Source organism: Osmia bicornis, chromosome 6, assembly GCF_907164935.1.
Source record: "Osmia bicornis bicornis chromosome 6, iOsmBic2.1, whole genome shotgun sequence".
Classification (NCBI taxonomy): Eukaryota; Metazoa; Arthropoda; class Insecta; order Hymenoptera; family Megachilidae; genus Osmia; species Osmia bicornis.
This window is the reverse complement of record NC_060221.1, coordinates 1,241,670-1,268,242: the sequence shown is the minus strand read 5'-3', so window position 1 is coordinate 1,268,242 and position 26,573 is coordinate 1,241,670. Positions and strand designations below refer to the sequence as shown.

General features: G+C 37.5%; 3 protein-coding genes across 6 annotated transcripts in view; 1 reads left to right on the top strand and 2 right to left on the bottom strand.

The window, feature by feature from the left end:
• Window positions 1-1,516: 1,516 nt before the first annotated feature.
• On the bottom strand, window positions 1,517-9,445 carry LOC114873504 (gonadotropin-releasing hormone receptor). Of its 2 annotated transcripts, none has more exons than XM_029181903.2 (6): window positions 8,374-9,445; window positions 6,409-7,093; window positions 3,239-3,422; window positions 2,924-3,132; window positions 2,644-2,765; window positions 1,517-1,782 (listed from the first exon to the last, which is right to left on the bottom strand). In XM_029181903.2, exons 2-6 carry the CDS (start codon window positions 7,030-7,032, stop codon window positions 1,659-1,661), a joined length of 1,263 nt encoding a protein of 420 aa, XP_029037736.1. In that variant the 5' UTR covers window positions 7,033-7,093; window positions 8,374-9,445; the 3' UTR covers window positions 1,517-1,658. The 2 variants fall into 2 exon arrangements, with proteins under 2 accessions (XP_029037736.1, XP_029037737.1); XM_029181904.2 differs by having other exon boundaries at window positions 8,596-9,445.
• LOC114873505 (protamine-like protein) lies at window positions 3,438-6,395 on the top strand. The gene is made up of 2 exons (XM_029181906.2): window positions 3,438-4,125; window positions 4,327-6,395. The coding sequence occupies exons 1-2, from the start codon at window positions 3,982-3,984 to the stop codon at window positions 4,783-4,785; spliced, it is 603 nt and encodes a 200-aa protein (XP_029037739.1). The 5' UTR covers window positions 3,438-3,981; the 3' UTR covers window positions 4,786-6,395.
• An 8,560-nt stretch (window positions 9,446-18,005) lies between the features above and the next one.
• LOC114873506 (zwei Ig domain protein zig-8-like) overlaps window positions 18,006-26,573 on the bottom strand; it is a 135,099-nt gene continuing 126,531 nt past the window's right edge. For 2 of the 3 annotated variants that reach the window (XM_029181907.2, XM_029181908.2), the window contains exons 7-9: window positions 22,375-22,558; window positions 19,916-20,058; window positions 18,006-18,573 (exon numbers count right to left, since the gene is read on the bottom strand). In XM_029181907.2, the coding sequence (XP_029037740.1) occupies window positions 18,452-18,573; window positions 19,916-20,058; window positions 22,375-22,558 (449 nt within the window). In that variant the 3' untranslated portion in view covers window positions 18,006-18,451. The remainder of the gene's footprint in view (window positions 18,574-19,915; window positions 20,059-22,374; window positions 22,559-26,573) is intronic. The other variant, XM_029181911.2, reaches the window with a different exon arrangement.

The following is a 26,573-nucleotide window of genomic DNA, read 5'->3' as shown; positions in this document are numbered from 1 at the left end:
GGACCGCGTGCAGTGGAGACCAGGGCCCCAGCCCCGACCCCTACGGAATTCCTTTACATCCCTCGTTCCGTTACATCATTGTATCCCTTATATCCCTACACTCTTTTCATCCTTACATTCTTTTCATCCCTACATTCCTTACATCGCTTCATCCCTTACATCCCTACATTCTTTTCATCCCTACATTTCATACATCTCTTCATTCTTATCATCCCTACATTCTTTTCATCCCTATATTCCTTACATCTCTTCATTCTTATCATCTCTACATTCTTTCCATCCCTACATTCTTTCCATCCCTACATTCTTTTCATCCCTGCACTCTTTTCATCCCTACACTCTTTTCAACCTTACATTCTTTTCATCCCTACATTCTTTTCATCCCTATATTCCTTATATCTCTGCATCCCTTAGAATTTCGCGAAAATTTCGGAAAAACAGCGCCCCCTAGCGGCAAAAGCTTGAACTAAAATTCGATGTCGAATCAGCGCCCTCTGGTTTTGGAAAAAGGAACTAAATCTTGCTAAATTTCTGGCCCTCTAGCGGCAAAAATGTGAACTAAAATCTCAATGTCGAATCAGCGCCCTCTGGTTTTGGAAAAAGGAACTAAATCTTACTCAATTTTTGGCCCTCTAGCGGCAAAAATGCGAACTAAAATTTCGATGTCGAATCAGCGCCCTCTGGTTTTGGAAAAAGGAACTAAATCTTGCTAAATTTCTGGCCCTCTAGCGGCAAAAATGTGAACTAAAATCTCAACGTCGAATCAGCGCCCTCTGGTGGCGAAAAAGGGAACTAAATTTGTATAAAATTGCAGGCCGTATAGCCGCAAAAATTTCAACTCAAGTTCAGGGAGGTACTAGGATGTATGGAATGCAGGAATATAAGTGATACAGGGATGTAAAAGATACAGGCATGTAAGGGATGCAGGGATGTAAGGGATGTTGGGATATAAAGAAGGCAGGAATGTGAGGAATGCAGAGATGTAAGGGATGTAGAGATGTGAGGAATGCAGGGATGTAAGGGAAGCAGAGATGTAAGGGATGCAGATATGTAAGGGATGAAGAGATGTAAGGAATGTCGGGATGTAAGGGATAAAGAGATGTAAGGAATATAGGGATATAAGGGATGAAGCGATGTAAGGAATGTAGGTGAGCCCTAACAGCCCCACCGATTTTGGTGGTGAAACCGTTATATTTAGGTTGAGAAAAGAGATGAGTTTTCTGCAGATAAGTTGTCGACTTATCGATTGTTTCTCCGGCAGTCGGTAAATTGTCGTGTAATTTCCCCTGCTTTCCGATAAATGATGCTAAGTATTAATAAAAAAAAGAAAGAAAGCAAATCGATCGGTAACGCGTTGAGTAGTTTGATCCATTTTTGCATAGATGGGACTATGGTCAAAAAATGGGAATAAAAATCCCTTGCCTCTTCAGCGTCAGAAGGTAGACTGATGCGCTTCAGCGGGAAACGGATAATTTATAGCAAGAAATTGCGATCTCTCGTTTTGCAACAAGGGGGGTGTAGTTAACATGTTTCACAGTTTATTAATGAAACAATTGTAGTACAATATTTTACTATAATATAATAATAAGAATTATAATATTGACAAAGCTATAGCTTGCCCCCGTTGTATGAGACACCCTGCGTATTCGTAGATCTTCTCAGATACCAGTATTTGAATTACTTTTGGAAAGAATTGGTATTCGCGTTTCACGTGATTCTCGTCTACAGCCATTCTCGTTGTTGATCGTCGGTGTAATTCGGCGTTGCGTTGTTGATAAATCTCTGAAAGAGACATTATAATTATCTTCATATTCACAATCTCATCGAATAACCTTTTCCTTTCTTAAAAAGGATTTTTTGTATTTTTACATTAACTAGTGGAATGCCCCGTGCTATGCACGGGGAATTAATCAGTTAAAATTTGACTTATGGGCCTCGGCTCAATGTTCCCAGTTATTTATTACTTTTTTGTCTTTAAGTGCCTCACGAGGCCCAACCCTTTATCACTGCATCCCTTACATGTCTGCATCCTTAACATTCCTGTATCCCTTATATCACTACATTCCCTATATTCCTGCATGTCGTATATGCCGCCATTCCTTATACCTCGGCATCCCTTACATCTCTGTACCCTTTATACATATCTCTGTATCCCTTACACTCCTGAATTCTCCCTGCATCTCTTGTATCCTTTCAATCCTTATAATAAATATATTATAAATAAAATACTTATGGCCACTGATTCGAGTAAAGGTGAGTAAAGGTAAGTAAAGGTAAGTAAAGGTAAGTAAAGGTAAGTAAAGGTAAGTAAAGGTAAGTAAAGTCTCGTGAAAAATAATTTTAAATTTAAATTTTTGCAAAATTTAGTTCCTTTTTTCTGCCGCCAGATTCCTATTGACTAAAACTCCACGGCGACCGACACTGGCGCTAATCGAGTGGTCATCATTCAACGAACGTCTTAAAGTTAACACAAATAATCTTTACTTTGAATTTTTAACAAAAATTTGATGCTCGATCGATACTGTGGTACTATCATTGTAAGAGTACACATATAACATTTTTCTGCTTTGTTTTCGAGCATGCGTAAAACGTCTCAGCGTCATTGATAGACATGTTTCCGCGTTATTAAAAGTAAGGATTTACCTGTGAAAAGAACTCTGACGCTTTCTTGGTGGCCAGAGATGAAATGCGCCGTATATCAAAGGATTCACCAAACTGTTGCTCATACCAAAGAAGAATATTCCGCTTTGTAATTCTTCGCTGAGCTGTAAATATCGAATTTCGTTGGCTTATTTCAAGGATTGAACGTATCGATTTCAAATACTTCAAACTAATTTTACAGAAACTAAGTTTGGACAAATTCAAGTAATTCATATATCATCTCTTAACTTTGCACTTGCAGTGTTAATAAAAATATACTTACGCGTTTGTCAGGATTAAGGAACATAAGTATTATCATCATCGTATAGTACGGTGTCCACCAAAGCACAAAAGCTGCCACAATCACCACGCTGATCCTCAATGATTTCACTTTTGCTCGGTGCATTAATTTTCTTCGATTTATATTTATGTTTCTATTCACGTGATATAAATTGTTGTTGGTTAACTCAAGTTTGAACATTCTTTCGCTTCCTGAAATTCATTTTAAAGAAAGGTGTATATTTTTAAAAGCCATCATTTGTTTAAAATGATATGTTTTAAATTTCGAGCTGGAGGTTTGAAATTGAAATACACCTACGAGAAATTGTGATTACAGTAGAAACGTAGGTGGTGATGAGAATGGCTAGTGGAAGAAGGAACATGAAGAATAAACTTAGGGATACGTAGAGCTGTTCCTGCCACGCTTTTGTGTAGAAACCATGGGTCACGCATTGTGTGAATTCTTCAATGAATGGTCCTCGAGCAACGTGGAATATAATAACCTGTAAATAAAAGAAAATAAAATTATCAAATGGATTATTCTGAAAGATAGAAAGCCTGACATGGTTTGATGGCATAAAAGTATAATTTATTCCACATAAATTTGAAACTTAAGGTTAAAACAATGAAGAAGAAAAAAAATATAGTAAAATTTTATTTGACTTTTTTTGATTTCGATTCCAATATTTTTCTCGCAAACCCGAACACGCTCGAAACATCATCGTTCAATTGTAAACAACTGCTAAATCGTTGCCCATTCACCAGAAATGTGGCAGAATAGAAATTTTGGCTACACGTTTTCAAACGGAAAATTCATCGTGTCTTTTTTGAAAAAAGCTTAAATTTGTCTAATTATGGATTGAAAAGTTCCTTCGGTTTCAATGAAAAGAATTTGTGGAAGTAACAGGTGCACGGACTGTCCGAGCATCGGTTTATTATTTTGGTTGTTAAGGTAGATGATAGTTCTAATTAAAATTGCAAGATTTTGAAGAGTTACTTTGAGTTTAAATACATTCATTTGACACCCCTTAACTGCAGTCCGAAGATCCTATAGTTACAACCATGGTGAACGATTCGGCTAAAATTTTCGCGCTGGTCGTTACGGCGATCAGAAACCTTCGAGAACTGAAAGGCTCGACTTCAAAAGAAATTTTGAATTACATCTCGAACATCTATGACATTTCTCCGGATGCGGCCCGTCGTCAGGTTAGCTATTCCTTATCCTTATTGTTAAATATTGCAAAAATGATAAAGAAAATTTGGTAAAAATAAAAATACCATCTATTAGAACTTAATTAGAATTTAAGTAAAATTAAAGAAATTAAGGAAATTAAACAATAGAATATTCGCCGTGTAAGCTATCTTTTTCCTACACTTTACTTTTCCCTAAATGGTGTTCGCTAACAGATGCAAACAGCTTTGAAACGCGGCGTGGCTTACGGGATCCTGAAGAAGAATGGCGGCCACTATATCCTACCAACCAACAGCGAGATGAGGCTACAGGAGATCGCGGAGCAGGAGGTGAACCTGCTGGACATTTGTCGCAAAACGAAAATGCAGAAGAAGATGGGGTGTAAATGCAAGAAGCGACGCCGCAGACGAAGGAGGAGAAGGCGAACGAAGAAATACTGCAGATGCAAGAGGAAAAAGTCGAGGAGACGGAAACGAAGACGCAGGAGAAGGAAGAAGAAGAGGTGTAAATGCGGCGGTATCATAAACAGACGCGATCAATGTAGAATGAAGCGAGCCATAACACCTCGTACTGTTGACAATTTTGAGGAGACGAAATCTATGGAACTGCCAATCGAGGCTTACGAGGACAGCGAGCGTAGTTCCGTGTCCTCCGTATCCTCGAAAACCGATTAGAAACGTAAGTTCGTATTCTTCTATGGTGGCACAATCATAACTGATAACATATTTCAAAGAGAACAAGGAAAAGAAACCGATTTCAAGGATTGTTTCTTTAATAAAAAATGATAATTGGTTAGGGGTGTAAGTAGTAGAAGCGTTAATCTCGAGGGGGTGACAATGCAGAGCTTGAAATAGCAGCAATTTATCCGAGTAACTGTAATTTATTTTGTTGGACTGATGAAGCGGGTTTGTAAGGGATGGAAGAAATTTAGTAGAAGGAAAGCTGTGACGAGAGTAATTAGCAAGAAATTCCCGGAAAGAGCGTTTGTTGGGGATGAAAAATGAGAAAAGCAGGGTAGGCGAAGTGAATGAAATTTGTTGCGAACAAAGTTGCAAGGATTAGTAATTACAAATGTAGTCTATCATTTTTTAATTGATTAATGTGTTTTCTAGTGGGACAACAATTGCTAGGATTAAAGTTCGTTGAATTGTCGTCGATATGGAAGATTCGAAAAGCAACTTTCTTCATGGGAAATGTATCTTTGGAAAGATAATTATTTTTGAACGTATTTATATTCTTATCAAGTGTACACGAGTTTCTTCCAAACGTGTCTCTTCGAGTGCATGTTACTCTTTATACAATATTCTATTTTGTCTAATTTAATAGTAATCTTGTAATAATGTTTTTGAGAGTAAAAATATACAAATTTGTTGGCCAATTAATTTTAATGATTCTTTTTCAGAATCGAAGTACGCAGCAATGCGTGCACAAAAAGCTCATAAATAAATATGTACACATTCGTAGGGTTATCATTTTTAAATCGGTGATAAAACACTTTGCAGAATAAAGTTAATTAATCTCTGCGATGAGCAGGCAATTGGATAGTATCCAGCTACATTGAAAAATTACCATAACGTTAAATAAGATCCTTGGTAAGGTTAACGAGAATTTTTTAAATTAGCGTATCGAACGCGCTAATTAAACGTTAAGTTCGATAAATGCTAAGCTGTTCGGGGAGGAAAAACATTGAACAGAGCAGAGAAACTGGTTTTCGCGATACTTTTTTTTCTCTCTCCCCACTCTGACTCAGTATTATACTAATAGATAAGTTTTTCCACGGTTACCGATGTAACGTAATTACTCGTTATTTACCAGACGAACGATTACATGAATATTATTTCTATTTTCATACCCTGAGCGTCTGGTTTTCCCTGACATTTCTCGTATCTACGTCCTCGACATTTATTTAAGGAAAAAGAAAGGTACTAGGCAAACTTTTAATTTATCCGTCGGATTTCTGCCGGTAGCCGAATGTCAGCTGCTATAAATTGCTTTTTAATTGCGACGGAACGAGCCACTCAAACTGCTTCGTTTCACGGATCGATCTTCTCATTTGGCCCGGGAGTAGACGAATTTTCCGAAGTTCGTTAGAATTCGTGTGTGAATCTAGTTTTCGCGACAGCAATTTCTGCTAATGATTATCAAATTAGGAAACGATAAAGGTACTTTCCACGTTGCATGAATATTTAAAAAAAAAAAACAGAGCTTGAGGTAGAAACTTAATTGTAAGTATTAGGCTAACTATTAAATTTCAAAAAATTTGAATTTTAAGGAATTCAATAAAAATAAATTCTTACCTGAGGAGTAGCCAAGATGAATGACAATACCCAGCAAACAGCGACTAGTCTTAGACACCTATGAGCGGTATTCAGTCCTTTAATAGGAAACCTAACAGCTATAAACCTGTCCACTCCGATAAGCACTAGAATAAAAGTGCTCAGGTACAAACTGAACACCTGTAAGAATTTGAACATCTTACACGCCACGTTTCCCCATATCCATGCAACGCTATAGCTCCACATAGCTTCTCCACCGATACAGAACACCGTGACCAATAAATCAGCCACAGCTAGATGGAGGATCAAGGTGTAGATCGCAGAACAACTGTGCTGTCTTCGACGGTTCTTCGCGATCGACCAGATGGTTGCTACATTTCCTATGAAACTTAGGCACGCCATGACAGATAATACGATCACTTTGAGAAAAGTGCCGCTGGTTAGTTGAGGCGCGTGTTCCAGACATGTTAGGTTGTTCAAAGTCTCCAAGTGGAACAGGTGGTCGAGTTCGCTGATGTTGCGCTCTGGTCGCAGGTCAAGAGCTAAGTCAAGGCCACGGGAATGACCCACGAAGTCGGTCAAATTGTCGCAGGCTGGTAATAACATCCACGGAATGTCTGCTGGTGATTTGTGGTACGCTGTCATTTTCTCGGTTACTTTGATTTCGATTTTCTAATCATTGTCCTTTTCACTGTAGGTTGCTGATCTGTAAAATTAAAGACTGAGTTAGAATTATTTAAAATTAGGAGATGATTAAAATTTTGTTTGGAATAAAGAAGATGAAATATGTAATTTTAGAGTGGTTCTTGCACTACAGTGGTTTTATGTTACAGTAGATGGAGGAAATAAATAATGTTCATTTTATCGACAATGAGTTTGTTCGTACGTGTGTTACCAATAAACGGAAGTTAGGTCAACCCCGACATTGATCCGTTTCCCTTTGTTTGCTTGATCATAGAATCGTGAAAAAAAACAGTTCCCTATTTGCGATTCAAATGCTTCAGTCGTGGTATTATGATTGCAGGTGATTCAATGTATAAACACATTCCGGTGTTTCATCACTGACGTGTACTGGTGTGGAATTTTTAGAATCGTTGAAATCTGTGATTTCATAATGGATATCGGGTTTGATTTTTTTCAGAGAAACAATGAAAAACTATATGCTTGTTATTTTTATTCTGTTCAATTTCTAATTGAGTCTAAGTATAAGAAAAAAAGAAGATACCAACATGAAATACCTAATCGTGACCTTTTGCCGATAAACTTATGTAATATACTGCATTGTGCAAACATCATCATTACCATTTCAGATCAATTCTTTGTTTCTTTTTTCCATTCATTTAACCGAGCAGTTTAATTTCTTGTATAATAAAGTAATTACACTTTCATTATGGTTCATATTCATGAATTCGTATTTTCATAAAAACCGATTGATGATGATCTTTTGTTACATATAATTAACAGTTGCAACGTTGTATAAGAGTTAAAGCATAAAACATGTTTAAACTTGAGAATCTGCACTTTTTTCTGTAAAAAATAGTTTGTATATTTACATTCAGTGAATGTTATTAAATATTTATTAAACAATAATTTGGCCTTTATTCAAATTAAACTAAATAAGTGACATATAGTAGATTGCAAAGTGCATATACGTATTGTTCTAATGAAAATTTATCATTCCATAAATTTGAATGAATATTTTCTTGTAAATTTATAGTGCACTCCATTATTTCCTTACATTTATTGCCTTGGATAAGTGGTGTTTATTTAAATTTATTAATTAAAAACTGGTGTCATTTATCATTATTTCAACACGGTGACTATTACAGTGGAACAAGCGTGTAATATGATAATAAAAATCATTGGCGTAACTATTTAAGAACCAGGGTAGGCATGGTTTCCTCTCAAAATTCCAAATTTTTCAAACTTCAAAATTGTTTAATTTCAAAGGAGCCATGTCCATTTTAAAAAAATTCTTATGCTTACCAGTTTCAGTTTCCTCTAAAATCGTATCACTATTGTAAGAAAATTGAACACTCAACAACATCAGTACTTTTCAAAAAACACAGTTTAATAACCCGTTAATTCTTCTACATCCATTATTTGCTTAGTTTTCAAAAGCATCCACTCATTTTCTTCATTTTTAATCAATTTTTCCATTCAAAACTAATCACAACACACTTATCAAATTTTTAATGTTGAACTCACAGCTTTGAAAAAACAATTTCATTGAAAATCTTTTTCTCCCGTCGGTTCATGCGGATCCATCTTTGAATTCGAATAGAATTTTCAATGGTAAAGGAAATAAATTCTCAGTCAGATTCTTCTCGTATCTATCCGTTTTTCCGCTTTGTCTCCGATAACAAAATTAACGGGACACGATAATTTATATTGAGTGCAAAAAGTGGGCTGCATCGAAAAAATTCCTTTCGTTTTCACATCGTTCCAACGAGAGAGCGTCGCGACGCCCGTTCTCAAGAAGCTATTCGCTTTTTTTCGCGACGCTTTTCTTGCTCGCTGCTTTTTCATTCGAACGTATTATACGATCGAAGAGGTGTCATTATCAACGATAATCATCGGCTTGATAAAAACTGAAGGCAACGTTGCTTATATTACAAGTAAATTCAATTTACGATCATTTTTCATCATTTTTCTAGAAAATTTGATTTCCTTACAATGTTTGCTATTCCTTATTAATTATCACTAATTGAAATTTTCAAAACTTCCAAAATAATATTTTATTTTTCATTTACACATTGTGCAGACTCGCAATCATTTTTTGGAGTAGATTTAGTTACTTATAACGTATAAAATTATTAATTTTTATTACAATGTTTATTGCTCCTTAACAATTATCACTGGTTCGTATTAGCAATCATTTAAAATAAGAATTCTATTTTATTTTCTATTTAAGATGGCAACTGTATAACTGTTTCACGATCAGTTTCTCAGTTAATTAAACTGGAGTTTTATGAATTTTTATTATAAATATTTGAGAACTTTCGATGAGGTAACTTGTTCGCGATACGGAAATCGACTGACGATGAGTCGAGCGGAAGACAACGCTGACACTGTTTGCTAGTTTTTCTATCCTTTATTTTGATCTTTCCCTCTCTCTCCGTCTCTCTTGCATAGCAATGTAAATGTTAATGCGCAAATGATACGTTTACCAACGGGCTCACGATTAAGTTGTCGTTAATGGCACTTGGAAATCGAATGCCCTTCTGGTTCTAGTGGTTTTTTCATCAGTTTACCAACTTCCGGTTTATTAATGTCTTTTTTGTTGGTATTCGATGCTCTTACATGATTACTGATGATACGATTGATTTAAAGTCTGTAGTAAATATTATACCTACATCAGGAAGCGTATAAAATAAGAATTTCAAAATTTAAAAACTTAGAAACTTTTAAAAGAAAAAAAAGAAAAGGAGGATTAAATACTTGAAACTCATCTGCGTTCTCTATACCTTCATTTTTCCATAATGCCATGGAAATTGCAATTTCGCATCTTTCAAAGCATCGAAATAAAAATGAAAAAGAAAAAAATGAACTTAGATTACGAAGAAAAGTATCGATGAAACGCGGATACTATAGGATATGGATGGTGTTCTGTGGCGTGCAAGGGAACGAAGTCGACATTGAGAAATGAAAAAAAGTGATCAGCCCCTACAAAATCCCCGACGGTGCTGTTTGACCGAGGGATGGAATGATGCGGAAGCTGGCGAGCGAACTCATGGTTTAAACATCGTTCCGGCTTAATATCAACGAACGCATAAAAAGCTGTTGCCTGGGTAACGGGGATGAGGAACTCTTTTGCCTGGTTCAGGAAACAGAAACAGCTACTTCAACCCTTTTACTATAGCATTTTCCGTTGAAAAACATTCCCGTACGTTTATCCACTTTAACGCGTGAACAGTAAATAAAGTAATTTCTTTCAGAACATTTGATTTTTAATGAGTTCATATTAAGGAACATGAAATTTCCTGACATAATCAGATGAAAGAAATTATCCAAATTAGAAGCCGCGAAGTTTCGAATCAGTGCTAAATTACAGTCGTCAGAAACTTGACAAAGATTCGTATTATACATTTGTATGATAATTGTCTCCGTTCCTCGACACGATCGGCACGCCTGTCACGGATCGTAAAGTTGGCCTAATGTAAAACTAAGTATCGGGCCTCTTAGTCATATAATCTCGCAATTCAGTCAGTAGTTAGAGCGTGAAATTCTTCGGGGCTCGAATTTGAAGTGGCGTGATCAATGAACAGTGCAGCGGTGATGCGAACCTTCATCCCTTCGAAATTGCGGTTGCGTTTACCGCCTTGCTTTATGCCCTGAATCCCGTGATAAATTCCACCGGCACAATTAGCAGTACCCCGACGTTATACGGCGAAGTAACCTGGAAAACTTTCTAACGAGCCGCATAAAACTATCTAACAACTTACGCGGAGATTTATCGTCTACTTATTTCGTGATTCGTTCCCGCTACATACTTTCTTTTCTTCGGTTCCACTCCTGTTCTCGAGGACTTTCGTCGCTGATACTGTAATTCAATTTTAACTCTTCGAATACAAGAATTATATGCAATAATTATTTTTTTCTTTTTTGTATTACAATTCTTTTCACGTACGATTCATATATCTTATCGCGACGTTTTTATTTATTATTCAGGACAGAGTAAATATGGAATAGAAAATTTTATTTAAGGCGGTGCTGGCATCGGGCACACATTTGTACGAAAGCGTGGAAATGTAAGGGAGCAATGCTGGAGCGAATGGATCACTTAACTTTGTTTCTTCCATTATTCATTGCGCCGACTGTGAGAGGCTCACAATATACTAAACGCTTGCGGTTGCTTTCGCCTCCACGGAGAATCTCCTTTGAATAACATGGGAACAAATAAAACGGCCCTCGAAAACAATTCCATTCATGGCTTATCATTGCTTAGATTTTATTTCAGATACTTGACCCTGTGATATATTAAAAAAATAACATTAACATGATCCTTATTCCTCGCTATTACAATATTAAAATAAAGAAAGAAGATTGAAGTATCGAACGTTAATAAAAGTACTTCTGTACATTTATTTTTAATAGACTGTAAGAGTGAACTTTAAAATCAGCAGGAACGCGACCCAGATTCTTTCAATAAAATAACGTGTCACGCGTCGCTGTATTCTTGGCTAACCGAAGTATCCTGTGCTCGAAATTTACGCGCGAATGTGAATCAACCGTAGAGGAGGGTAATCCAAATCCAGGTGTTCTTTTGTCGACGCAGCGGTTTGCACGCCTAAATCTTCAAGTACATCGTACACGGTGTCACGAAGCTTTAGGGAGCTTTTACTTCATCGATAACAGGCTTTCCGATAAAATATCTCGGCTCGTTCGACCTCTCGTAAAATGTTATCCGTCTCGTAAAAGCGTCCTGTAAGACTGGTTTCATTTTGACAAAATTTACGCCAACCCCCTCGTTCTCGTTTCGTGTATCGATGGTTGATAAACATTTACTTCTGAGATTTTATATTTTCAGTTAACACCTTGGTCGAAAATTAAATTAAAAATTGTCATTATTTCAATGAACCACCCTACCAGATAATTAGAAACTTTCTTCACCGACTGTATCGTCAAGCCAATTGTGAAGGACTCGAGCAATCTATCAATTATGTAATACGATTGTTGGATCCATACTTGGTGCAACTGCAGTACTAATAATTATCAGTTAGAGGAAGTTCCTTCGTTAATACGCCTGTGTTTCGTGATTCAAAGTTCATTAACAATTAGGGCGTTACGATGGCGGACGGTACAATCATTTTGCTTCTGTTTCGTGCTAACTCGGAAGATAGAAGTTTCCTTGGTCAGACAAGTTTCGTGGTAGTTCCACTTTTCTTTCTGTAATAACTTCAACGACAAGTAGCTCGGCTTCGCTTTGCAGTTATCGCAGTTTCAAATTACCGCGAGTTTCAGCGTCAACGCTGCGGTTTCGTTGCATTCCGAATTTTACATAATCTAAGCTCACATTATAAAATTAAAATCTACGAAAGTTTCTTGCGATTCGTAGCTATGTACAATAGATAGACAAACGACAGGGTGTAATGATTCTAATAAACTTTGTCGATTCGCTAGCATCGGTCACAACCTCAAAACGTTTTCCAGCCTCGATACGAGTCCATCCAATTTAACTTGGTCCCTATGTTCGAACTATTCTGTTCGTCTGGTCCAATCGCCAAGTCGCCAATCTCGAATCGAGCATCTTGTTGTCTTTAGCACCGAATTGCACAACGGACGGAAATTAGACTATTCTGCAAACGATGTCGTATTTCACCTCTTGTTTCGTTCATAAACTCCACAGACAATGCTATAAGATACCAGTTTGTGTTTGTAAATTTTGCTAAATCAACCGCAACGTTTCGAAGCTATCGCTGTATTGGAATCAGTAATATATAATAGTTTTCACAGAAAATTAAAAAAATTAATTCTGAAATTAGTTGTTCATATCCATTTTTTTCAGCCTACCCTGACCATTTCACCCTTTCAACTGTTCACTCTCTGATGATTTACTTTTTTGCATCCCCTATTCCTCCCATAGCATTTCCACCCCCCTGGCGACATTATATCACTCAGAGAGTCATCGTTTGGTCATTTATTTGACCCGTGGACAGAAGCAAAGGCGAAATATTGCATCGAATATTGGGTCGCCGTTCATCATTTACCGAGCCATCCTGGTGCGTGTAAATCTTTTTCACTGTCTCATCGCGCAAGAGGGCTGAAATTCATCGCTTGTCCGCGTGCATTTACGTACGATCGATCAACCGGTCGATTAACGAGCTTGCCATTCAAATCGCGACACAACACCCTATTTCGTTACTTTCCAAGGAGGGAAAACTTTATTTGGCAGCCTCGGCTGTGCCGAATGTGATCTCTATTTCTTCTTATTCCGCGATACGTGACACGCATCCGGTAGAACGAAACGCGAGTTAAGGCAGCTTAGAAATAACACAATATTTCATACGCAGCTCACGTACCATGCTTCTCTGTTCCCTCGGAACGTTTTTGCTTTTCTCCCGTCGTCCGCTCCACTCGAACACCGGGCCACGTTGAAAATTCATGGCTAATGGTTCGTCGACGTTAACGAAGTTTTTCCATCAAAATTATAATGCTTTATTGTGTTCGGATTAGATTTTCAAATAATTCATAGGCGATATCGGATTCTCATTACTTCTCAAAATTCATCCAAATATTTTGCCACTGGTGTTTTAATAATCGAATATTGATCCATCATATAAAGCTTTGCTATTATTCTCTCTTATGATCTATAGAAGGGACATAAAAGGGATTTCACGTTTGCTACACTTGTTCCGTAACGCAACAACAAATTAGTTGGTATGAAACTTCTCAGCAGAAGTATGCTTGTAACCGAGGCTATTGTAGATGCGCGAATATGCGAGCAGACAGAATCGTTTCCGGCTGGTTGGTGTCCCGGATGCGGAAAGACGAGCGTTATATCGGCGTTGAACCACTCGCGAGCGAGCTGGACCGTGCGAGATAACACGACGACGTTATAAATCGTTGCGATTTCGTTTCACCCTTGAGTTTCCACATTCAAGATCTGCACCAACGACACCAGAAATGAATCCATTCAGCCAACATAATGATAATTAACAATACTTGGTAACTAATCAAACTGAGGATTAAATAGAAAGATAAATTGTTACACGTGAATTGGAAAATTTTCATTTCGAATTTTCACCACATCCGGGTTATTTATATTATTATTAGGTGATTGCAAAATTTTTAATTAATACATTTGATACTTGATTCTAATTTTACTTACAAATTTATTATCACCAAAAATGATAAATTATGAGGTTTAAAATACACACGAAATCACCTTTGTTAGAATTTTCATAATAGTTGCAAGTTTCAATTTCCTCCATATTATTCATTTAAGGCATTCAAATGACTCTTTATGCTGGTAGGACGCCATTGTTCCCCAGTTTCGCTTAATTCATTTTTTATTTTAATTTCAGCGAAGTCTGCCTTTTGGAAGGGTGGAAAAAAGAAGAGCAGTGGAAAAGAAGAAGGCGATTGAAAAACGTCGCCTATGAAGGTAAATGCGGGATAAAGATAAGGGGTGCGCGCTTGCTGGAAAGCGTGGAATACGAAGAAAAATATTCTACCTTGCACCTTGAAAGGTGTATCCAACGCGAGAACGTTTAAACGTGAACAAACGAGAATTTTATCCGATAACGTGGATTCTTCTATTTTCTTTTTTTTCTTATTCGTGTTTCTTCTGTTATACAAGTTTGCACCCCTTGGGGATGATATTTATGTTTTTATCTGTGTTTGTGAATAGTTCATAGGTTGCACCGCATTTATTATTTCACTGCAACGATTAACATGCTCTGCTGTAATTGTAAACATGTAAGATGAAGTTTATAAATTTTTATAAATAATAAGGAAAGAGTTTTTTAAATGAAAATTCAGTATGGTATAAGAGGATTTTTGGGAGAATACAAAAAAGGACGAGGATTGAAGAAAACATAAATTCGTCGAATCTAAGATAAATCTGGGCGACGTTATTGCCTCTATAGCATTTACTGATTTCTATAAATTGCGTCCCATTCAACTTCTTTTCCAATTTTTCCAGTCTTGATTCGCTTAAAATTTCGTTCACGAGGTAGTACCGTTCCGGTTATATCGTTTCTGAAGATAAAACAGGGATAAAGATAAGAAATGCATCTGTTGAAAGCGCAACAGAGTACGTAGAAAAATGTTCCTTGTCATTTTCCTTCTGCTTGTCTTTCAACGAAGGAACATTTTGCTCGAGAACTTTTCTCCTCGTTCTTGTCATCGTTTTCTGCTTTGCTTAATTCCATGAATAAAACTGTCCCGTGAAGTTTTAAAATTCCTTAATTAAAATTAAAATAAAATAGTGTAGACCCAATTTTAAATAAAACCAGGATCGCCCCTAGCACTTTTTCCGGGCGAAACACTTAATCACTTTCAAAATATTATGAACGCGATTTTAAGGGCATTTGTTTCTAATTAAATATTTTCAATAATCTCGATTTTTGCTCCAACCTCCACAATTTCCTGGAACAATTTTAAGTGAAACAATCTTGTCGCATTTTTAATATATCTTTTGTTAGACTGAAGCAAAGGGGTCACGATTTTGGGAGTCCCAGGGGGAGACCTGGGGGTGTCTGGAAAAAAGCATGTCTACTCTTTTTGCATTTGAAGTCACTGATTGAAGTAAAATAAAAATGCGTTTCTAGGAAGCGTCGCCTTGTTGAAAGGTTTCAGAAGTTGACCTAAATCGCGTAAGCTTCTTCGTAGAATTACTTTAAGAGGCTGTCTAATCAGCCTTCCTGTCTGTTCATGTGGCGGTTCACTTACAATCGATTTTACGGTACATGAAACCCGGTGAACATGGAAAAGATCGACGGGCACGCGATCGCCCGAGGCATAGTTGGATCCCTTGCTTTGCCCCGGGTTATTCGCCAACTGAAATCAACTAAACGTCAAACAGCAACTCAAATAGTTCTACCAACCCTGTGATTCGTTCTGTGTAGGTTAATATAATATTATCCAGACGAAGGTTCCTTTAAAATAAACCTTCGTTTCAGACAAATTAATCGAGATTATTATGGTCAATTTACATCATAGACTCGTGATTGCTTTCTAGGCATGGGTCCACTTATGATTTTCCAAATGGATGCGATTAACAAACTTTCAAACGTCATCTGAAACGTACGGTGAAAGAGAGATATCTGACTGGTAAATGCTGTCTGTTCTAGGGTGAATAAAGTTGCTGGAGATTCTACGGTTGAGAATGAAGGAGGATCGATAAAGCGACGTCCAATCTGTCGGATCGTCGAGTTACGCTCTATGGGACTTCCCTTATGTAGAACGAGAAATGAGAGCAAGCTCGCAGCGGGTAGTTTGCGCGGTGTCCTTTTGGAACTTCAATCTCCGGCTGGTTGAACACTCCCTGCAAGTCGTTCGTTGCGGGGTCCAGTTTGTCCAGCCGGCCAGGAGAAGTGGACGTTTCCGATGGGAAAGAGGCAATCTCGTCCTGAGTGCGAGTAACTCCAGGACGACGGATTCCTGCGAGCTAGTACACGATTACGAGCGATCTTTTCTAAAACCGAGAACCTGCCAGGACGGGGAATATTTTTCCTAAGACCTCGATGGTGCACCTATGTTATCTTGTTTGCGGACCGGAAATTTCAAGATTAAGCGTTGTTGGTTTTCAATGCGACCGCGGAGATGAGGAAATTTGTCGAAGAAAATGTCTCTCGAATGATTCTTAGCTCGGATGATAGGTGTACAATCTAAAGCCAATAAATAAATGTCTTCGACAGGAATTTTCAATCCTTTCAAAGTTCAGTTTAAAATTGAAAAAGATGTGTACCATGTATTACCTGCGGATACAAATGGCTACAAGTAGGAGCAACTAGACAACGAAAACGAATAGTCATTTATCATACAACTTCTCGGGAGAGCAACACATTTGTGTGAAAATGGCCGGAAACAGGGGTTAAATATTCGACCCTCCTTCATCCGTTGAGACTCGGAAACTCTGGCAATCATCATTTCATGTCTAGCTATTATTATTTCAGACTATTTATATCCATGGTACTTGTATTTTTATGAAAAAGTTGAACTATAGACTTGAAATTCCAGTCGAAGACAATATGCACGTTACCTGAGCTTTGAATGGCTTTGAAATTTTTAAACTTTATATATTTTGATATCGTGCAGAAAATTTATAGATAATTTAACTTAAATTTGTTATTAATTTAATTTGTGTCACTTACCTGTGTCCTTAGCTCAGCCCTTTTAAATCAAATCTACATCTCACAGTCTACACCTTCAATTATATCTGAAAATAAATAAGTACTACAATCATGAAAAAGGTGATGGAAGGTAAAGAAAGGGAACAAAGTGTTGTAAAACGCATACCGTATATTTCATAAATCTCACCATCGGAGAGAACTTTGAATTTATGTTGAATCCAAGTATTACTGGGCGATCTGCCTTCATACAGATGTTCGATTTCTCGTGAATCATTCAAATTTTCGATCCCTCGAATAACAGATCAACAAACGTCGAACGAAAATGGCTTTATGTAAAACGCCACCGCTTAAAACTTTGCTTTTGTATCACTAAGTGATGAGTTTGGGATCAGGTTGGCAGTTGATAATTTGATCTTTCACACCACATCCTTTACATACTTTACAAACATTTGATCTGTATCACATAAATTTCCATTTGCAATTGCTTCGAATCAAATATACATACTTTTCTTCTTCGAATAAACGTCACTTTGACAGCCTAAGTCCACAGATAACAGAATGCTGTTATTTTACTGTAGTAAAAATGGTCAGCAAAGTAAATTTCATTTCAAACAATTTATATGTGGTACAGTTGTTAATCAGAGAAGAGTTAACTCATTAGAATTTAGTATCTTGACTTTCACAGTAGAAGAGATCAACGTCGAATCAGGCATATAGCAATTATCCAAGATACTATCGTTCTATTTCATAAATGAAGCTTTCCATTTGTTATCTTGAGGAAATAATTCAATTTCAGTACCATTCAAAAATTCTCTTCAATCGTTAAACAAGATAATCATTATTTATTGCTAAAAATTCCCGTGTTCTTGATGAAAAAATCTTAGAACAAGGGTACGAAGTCGACTAACACGAGAATTCACCATTGAAGCGGAAACCGGCGTGTATAGCGAGGCGGAAAGAGTCGTTTTCAATCAGAAACCAAGAACAATGCAGGATCAGTGCTGCCAACCTCTCCCCTCCCTTCGATCCACCCTTCTACAACGTTTCAATCCTCTTTTTCCTGTCTTCTTCCTTCAACCTCCATCTATTCACTCATTCTCACTCTCACGCTTGTTTTTCGGTGTTTACACATCCACACCATTACGTCCGTTTTTCCAGCGATAATATAAAAGTCCGTATTGTGTCGCAGCGTCGCGACGATGTCCGTCGTCGCGACGTGAGCGGCACGATGCTTATTTCGCAATTGTCCGGGAGATAACGGGCCTTCATCTGAGCATCTGTTGCATCCGACCAAGAAGTATGGATAGAAGGAGGAGCAACGACCTGGCGACGCTGTTCGTCCCGACGCCATCCGTCGAGCCGTGATGCAGCTCGGCTAAGCTTTCTCCTGAAACACCGGTACGTACACTCAAACACTGCAAGCTAACGAATCGTTTCGACTGTGTTACCATATTAGGTAATGGAAATGTATATGGGTAAGATGACCTGCAATGTGTGGGACCCATTGGCTTGAGTAAGTATAATGATTCTAATAATTAGTGCCTTAAATATAGAGTACTCTTCAGCTAAATGTTCTACGAGGATGAAATACTTTTGACGTGTAAAAAAGGACTAGGATTTTGTGCACCCCGAGAGTACTATTTACATATTTATCTCGGTGATCGAGCAACAGATTAATTAGAAAATCTCGTTCATAGCGCTCGATGATCGGCAATGCGTGCTTTAAATAATTATTAGCTATAAAATGACCATTAGTACTCGTACGTATTTAGATTAATATTGTTTAAGCTAAGCACCTGAAGCTTAGAGAGAGCCTCTGCTTTGACGCAGGCTATTGTTATAACGCCAAGCCTGAACGTCGTGGCTTTAATAATTTAAACAATTTCAAAGCTGAAACAATGCAGCTTAATCAAAATTATATTGCCAATAAACATTTCATTTATTGCATGCCCAGAACTTTCTACATTTATGTGAAAAACACTGTATGTATTCGTCGCGATAACTTCTTTTTATCTTATCACGCTTCGTTGTGCATTGTACTTAAGATTGTTATAATTCTGCGGCCATATCATGAAAGCTACGTTCTCTGATACTTTCTTTACTTTTTTCGTCACGAAAACCTGTAATTAACCGCAGTATGCATAAATATTACATGATATTTAACGTTGAGCAAGTGCTTCTTGTTCTAACAGCGTTATAAAGATCGTTGCCTATCGTTTCTCGTGACTTTTTTGCATTAGTAAAAGCTACCCCAGAGATAAATTGTAAAATTCTATCAAATCGTACGATTCATAATTAAATTGAATTTACGATGAAAGAAAGTCATTCGCAACAAATAAAAAGATACGTACATAGATCGCATAAAGAAGAAACGGGGAAACATTAACAAACATGAATTTATATATAAATTCCTGGTCGAACCGCTGATAAATATTGCATCGATTTCTAATTTACATGCAATCGTCGAACTTTTTACGATTGTGTGAAACAGCGTTGAAATAAGCGACATCGAGTGAAACGAAATTGTCGAGTGACCCGGGACAACGCCATAAATGCTGTTGAAAGTCGATAAAATACGAGTTGCATTCGATTAAATCTGCTTTATCCAGTTGGTCAAATAAAAGGACAAGTTTGGTCGTTTTAAAAGTTTTCATAAATTCGAAAAGACTGAATAGATTTTAATTAAATAAATAATTAATAAATTAATTAAAAAGAAAAATTATTCTCACCGTTCAGCACGTGCACGTGAACGGTGGCAGGTTGATTAGGCATGGTAGTGAGATGGCACGTGTAGTTTCCGCTGTCAGCTGGTCCCACCCTCGCTATGCTGAGTGTTGAATTGGCCCCCTCTTCCATTAGGTTCGTTTTCACGCTGAAATACCCGTACATGGTGTTGAAATTTCAATTCCAAACTTTCCCTGTTCAAAAACACCGAGCGGCAGCGTACTCGTAACAAACGAGCAGCCCGATTTTTTAGATATCATCCTGCAGATTTTATATTTCCTCCTTTCTAGCTTTGCTTCTCCTCATCGTTCGCTTAATACACGTCGCTATTCTGAATCACAGACCAGACGAAATGACCAGCTCAACCATTTTTGAGCTCGCAGGCATGAAAAAGTGATAGGGATTACGAAGAACTTTTTGCAATTACGTTTCGTGACGTTCAGAAAAAAGAGAGGAATGTTTTTGCCACTGGATAATATCCCTCGTTTCGCTTCCTTATTATTATTAATTGCTGCCATTAGGTCTCTGGGAAAGTTATTTTCTCTGTCGTTCTCTTCTTTGGGGCACACAGTGTGTAATTCTTTGATGAATCATCCGATTCGAATCATTTAACTCTTGATAGTTACAGTGGGGTCTATAGGGGTCTCCAGGTTAATCTGGACTGTACTAACAAGGCCAGTTAAATCACCAGTAATAATACCAAATTATTTAAATATGTCAACCAAATTGCAGATTGAAATAATAGTTCGAGCAATTAAATCATTCGTACTTATTACTAAAACGAGATGATACAATCACGTTTATTATTCGTGCTACTGGCGGATAACATTTTTCACGTCATTGAAATTATAGAACTGTTTGGTGGACAAATTTACAACTCTCCGGCAAAGTGTTAATCCCATTACCTCGGCAAGAAACGCATTCCTCTACTCCCGATGCAATTAGCAAAGAGGAAAAAGGAAACGTTCGAACAAAGACAAATAACAACGATTACAGAGAAATGCAGCAGCTGCCGGTGCATTAAGGTGAAACTGAAAGAAACCAGGGGTTACTTAACACCGTGGATCAACGAGCCATCGTCCTCAACCGGGGATATCGAACAAATTGCAGTGGTGGAAAGTTTTTCAATTAAACACCATCCCTTCGTCTTACGTTTCAAGTGAAATGGACCGATAACGAGGAATGAGATGTTCTTCGTTAGACTTGAATAGACAAAAATTAAAAAAAAGAAGATTAAGAGAGAAACGTTGAATATTCTTGATCATATATCATTTCAGTGATCTAAATTTCAATTGATCCTATTAAATACACACATCAAGGCACGCATAGGTACACGGTATATGTATGTACAATAAAGCATAGAACAAAGCATCGTTAGATAATACAACATGACTTTCCAAGCTTTGGTTTCAGCGTTGTATACTGTGACGGATTGATGGATCACGTTTCTCCAGTGAGCAAAAGAACGAACATGAAATTAATTAATGTGTTCGCGTAAGTAATACGTTCACCGTAACATGAAGATTATGTCAGATTAAGTCCAGTCAGCTGACGAATTAAGATTGATAACTTGCACTCTGTACGCGGAGGAAACTGCTGTTTTTCTTTGAACAGGAAAATCCATGTATAATTTGATCTCTATGTATTACTTTGTGTAAATCTCTGTTTCCTTTCGCAATAACAACGTTAAAAATAGAATTCAATAATATAAATCGATTGAAACAAACTAATTTTTTTTTACAAAATAATATTGTAACCCGTGTACACATGGTACAAATTAATTCCACTTCCCGGAAACCACGTTTGTACTATCCAACTTTACTTTCCATGTTTATTCGAACCCCATCGACAACGTTTTCGCGACGCAACAACCCTCTTTCACCCCCTGTTTCCCGGCGTCGCGGTGATCAGGCGTGTTTTCAAGGCTGTCAGAGTTTACACACGAAGCTGGGATCAGCATGCAGGCAACCGGGGGGGTGGAAAGGCAACCAGAATTGTTGACACTGGATTATAACTTCGGCGTAACGAGCGTGACATGATTCCGTTTCCGTTGATACAAGCACCGCCACAGCCCGAAGGATCGGTCCTTGCTGAGCTGGGATATATCGTGCATGATTTACGAGCCACGAAGACCCAGCACGATCAGTCGCATCCGGAGAATAGCTAGTGGTGCAAAGACTGGCTTTAGGCCGCAATCAGACATTGCATGAAATGTAACAACCGTGGAAATATTGTTGTTTCGTAATGTTTGCTCAGTTTAGGAAACCCGTATGAGCCGATGCGGTGAGTTTGCAGGAAGAATGGTCAATTCAAAGATCGAACAATGCGGCAATTGAAAATTTCTAATGAAATTAGAAACATTGGCATAATTAGCTATGGATCAGGGTGGGCTTACTTCCCTTATTATTCCAGAATTCTAAGGTTCTATATATTGAATGTAATAATGTTTAAATGTTTGATTCACCTGATACCACCTCGCGTCGTGTCATAGTTCAGAACTCTGTTGCCGTGAAGCCACTGAACGACGCTGTACTGCACTTGCATGGCTATGTCACGCACGACACACAGTAACTCGATGGTGCTGTCTGCTTCGTAGTATTTGTCCCTCAGTGGTTCACCCAGGGCGTCCACTATCTGGACGGACGGTTCTGAAATTTCATTACGACACATCAGGCTGCAGTTTATACACCGTAATTGAAAAGCGTTAGGACGGTAACTGAATTTCACATTCAATGCAAAGAGTAATTACAGTGATCATACATCGAAGTCCTCTAAATATTAATTTTCTTCAAAAATATTTTTTTTAATGGAGATATCTTATTTCGACGAGGTGTAACATTAAATTTTATGCGTTTAGAATTTGAGAGATAGCTGAGCGTATGAATTCGAATGTGTACGGAAGTGAAAATTCTTAAGGACGAGTATAGATCTAGAGCGAAAGCTTTTAGCGAGAGAAAGTCTGGAGGGAGGATTTAGAGCAAGGGTAGCGAGTGAAATATATTTAGAGAAATCTGATTTATTTGCGTTGTATTCGTTTCATTGTTAGTTCGTTTACTGGATTTTATAACCTCCAGTGATGTTTGGTTAATGGGAATATCTCTTAAAATTATAATGAAACTCTTTAATTGAAAGAATAGCTGTCGGATGTGAAATGTCTCTGAATACATAGAATACAATTATCAATTCAAATTTAATCATTTAATTTAAAAATTTTTAAGAGCCATATTTCACTTTTATTTCTGACAGTTCATTTTATAACGTTCATTATTAAATTATTAACAGTATTAATAATTTGAAAAGAATGCAAAGGATTACCTACATTATATTAATTAACTGTAATGTACGCGTACTTCATTTTAAAAATTTCAAATAAAATATCTGTAATTATATTTAATCAGTGAACCATTTCGCTACTTTTTAATAACTTCCCAGAATTAAAAATTCGTTGGTTATCATTTTTTGCAATCGTTCCATCATTCAGCTTTCTGGCAGATTTACTGTACTTTGCAATTCAATTCATCCCCTATTTTTTCGACCCGGCTGCTGAATAATTTTTCCATATAACAATGAAGAATCCCAGATTAATTTGAATTTATAATACTTCACTAGGCCACTAAATATTGACAGTACGCAATTGTTCACGTTAAGAGCATCGACGATTCAGTTGCAATCTTTTATCCAGCATCTTCTGGACCATTTCCAATACGAAGTTTATCTCTGCGGAAGTCTGGTACGTGAAAATATCGAATGAAATCTCGAGTAGTGGAGGAAAAGGTGTTTGGTACATTTTCCAAGAATTCCTTGATTTGATGTGGGCTGCGGGACGAATAGAAATCACGTCATTTAACCCTTTCGTAATTAAAGGTTACTGTTATCTTTCACCATCAAATGGTCAGTGAATAAAGGTTGAATATGAGCAGCATTTTTCTAATTCTTTGATTACTCTAATTAGAAACATTTGATGTTACGAATAAGGTTGTAGTGAAAAATAATAGATGTGTGCGAGAATAGCCGAAAATATGGGGTTGGAATTGTTGAAAACACCTTACTACGTGCAATGACCGCTATATTTTTGAGCTGAGCATAAATTCTTGAAATGGCCTGTACTAGAGGTAGCCCAGCAGCTCGTGAATACTAACTGGAAAATGTTTTTTCACGGCAACTTTTCACTTGGCTCGCTCGATCACTGGATAATACAGGATTCCCGGCGTTCCAGCGGGCTGAACGTTCTTTCGACGGAGTTTTTATCGGTCTGGTTCCATGCGGGGATCAGGAGGAACGCGGTTTGAACCGCGTACGTGTACCGGGGCTGTTGTCGGGCATAGGATTTTTACGAAACAACCGGTTTCGTTAATGGAAAAATATTCGAGGATTTCACGGAACACCGGTTCGCGTGCGGTTTCCTTGCAAATCCTTCGATTCACGACCGAAGCAACCATCCTTTTGCTTCTCTTTCCCAGTCTTTCCGCCCTATTTTAGTTGCCCCTAAATCGAGATTCTTTCTTCGTGGTCGAGCAGTGACCAGTCGAGGTGAAAAAAGAGTTTGTTTCTGCTCGTTTGCCTAAATATACGCTTGATATTGTTCTGTTTAACCATGCGTAGCTTTCCCGGTAACGTAGAAAATTTCTGTCTCAAATTTTCTTTGATAAAATTTTTATGTGCGCTGCTGATACAGTGACAAAGGTATTCTTTTATTCTCCTTACCAAATAATACTTCAGGATCCATTTACAGCCAACTCACAATCACTTCTTTCCAATCTAAAAGTTTCTAACACTTCTCGAAAAGAACGTTCGAAGAAACTTAAAATCCCTGTAGAAAAGAAAAACTTGTTCATTTCTCCCCGAAATTTGCCAAATGTTTCAACTGTATGATTTATTGCTTCCATATCTAAACCAGGAAGGATATTTCTCCAATTTTGATATCTGCGAAGGACACAGTTTTCAGGTAGACGTTTCGCAAGTGCGCGAAACCAGGTCGAGCCAGGAGTAAGCATGAAGAATGCGAGAAAACTCGCGAAAGAAGAAGAAGAAAAAAGTTGAAACGACGGATGATAAAACGAGGTTCGAGTAAAAGGAAATCTTTCTTTACCAAAGTCACGATGACTTTATCTCCTTTAAAATGCATCCCTCCCATTCAAGGATTAACTAGTAATCTTCAACTTTAACTTTCATTTTTTTTTTGCTACTGCTCCCCTTTCGTTCTTGTATCCGGCATTTATTTTACGACAAAAAACATATCCGATATCTTTGTTTTACTTTCCTTTTCCTCTACACGCTCTACCATCTAGTAGCATCTATATCCTGTCGTGGTTTCGTCGAGATTATCCTGCGGATCCTTTGCCAAACCCCACAGGCGGTCTAAACACGTCTACGCTGATTCATGGTCGCACGATGCTTATCGATTTTGTCCTGGATCTGTCGTCCGTTTCAGTCGTAATTCTTTCTCTTTCCGGTGATCTCCTGTCCGTTTCTTTGGCGAAGTTTTTTTCTGATATGAAATTTAGGTAACATTCAGATTCTATTTTTATTCAGAAAAAAAAAAAACAATTTTATTACGAAAATTTCGAACAATTTTCAAACATCGACATATTTTTACTTCTTTTTCTTCATTAGCTGGTAAGTTAATAACTGGTTCCATTTATGATTATTACTTTTTTTTATAGCGTAACATCTCATTAAGCTTCTAGGAATATGCATTAAAACGTAAACGAGACCGGTCTGAATGTTTCCCGTGTACCTTTCTACATGAAAAAGCTCTCATAATGCTTTTCATGGTACTAAATATCCTTTTAAAAAATCTTTTCTCCCGCAATGAAGGAAAGTAGAACAATAACAAAGGTTTTAAACAAGCAAAAAACTTGTATGCAGTTTGGAAAAATGAAATTAGATCATTCCTTTTAATTTCCGGGTACTAGAACTCTGACGATGAGTGGCAAACGCAAACAATTAAAATCATAAGCTTGCAATTTTTTACTCTTTACCAAGCTTTAATTTTGTCAAGTTTTGTCGAATAGCGATTTGTCTGTCAGAAATGGTACAACTTTCTTCGTGTAACAATAATAGCAATATGAATGTCCAATAACTCAGTGGACCGATCGTTTAACTCCTAAGAGAAACAACTCGTCCCTTTCGAATTCCGAATACACAGTTACACCGTTGTTATACTATCATAAAGCTAAACATATTCGTTTGCGTTCGCAAATAACGTTCTGTTTGCTGAACATACTCGAAGGAAATTTCACGGAAACTAACAGTTTGCTTCTCCTATGGCGTGGGAATTAATTTATAACCGAGGCAGGGGGTCCGATAAGTTTTGCGGTAGTTCAATTGCCATCCTGGCTGAACTATTTGCACGAACTGTGTAAGTTCGCGTAAACGGAATTGGGTCAACTAGCGACGGAGAAAAGTGACGAATGTCAGACACCAAACGCAAGATCCTTGGACGATCTTGACGAATTACGAGGAAGTAGAGGGAACGTTTCAAGTTAGGTTAAACTTTCCAGGGAGTCGATAATCTGCTCGAATTTGCCGCTGGGTTTCTTCGGCTATGATACCGAAGGATTTTGCGCCGTCTTATCCGGATGAAAGTATTAGATTAAAATGTAATCCCATGTCGGAAAGCTATGAACGAAGCTGCTTGATTCTTCTTTTATGAACCGTGAA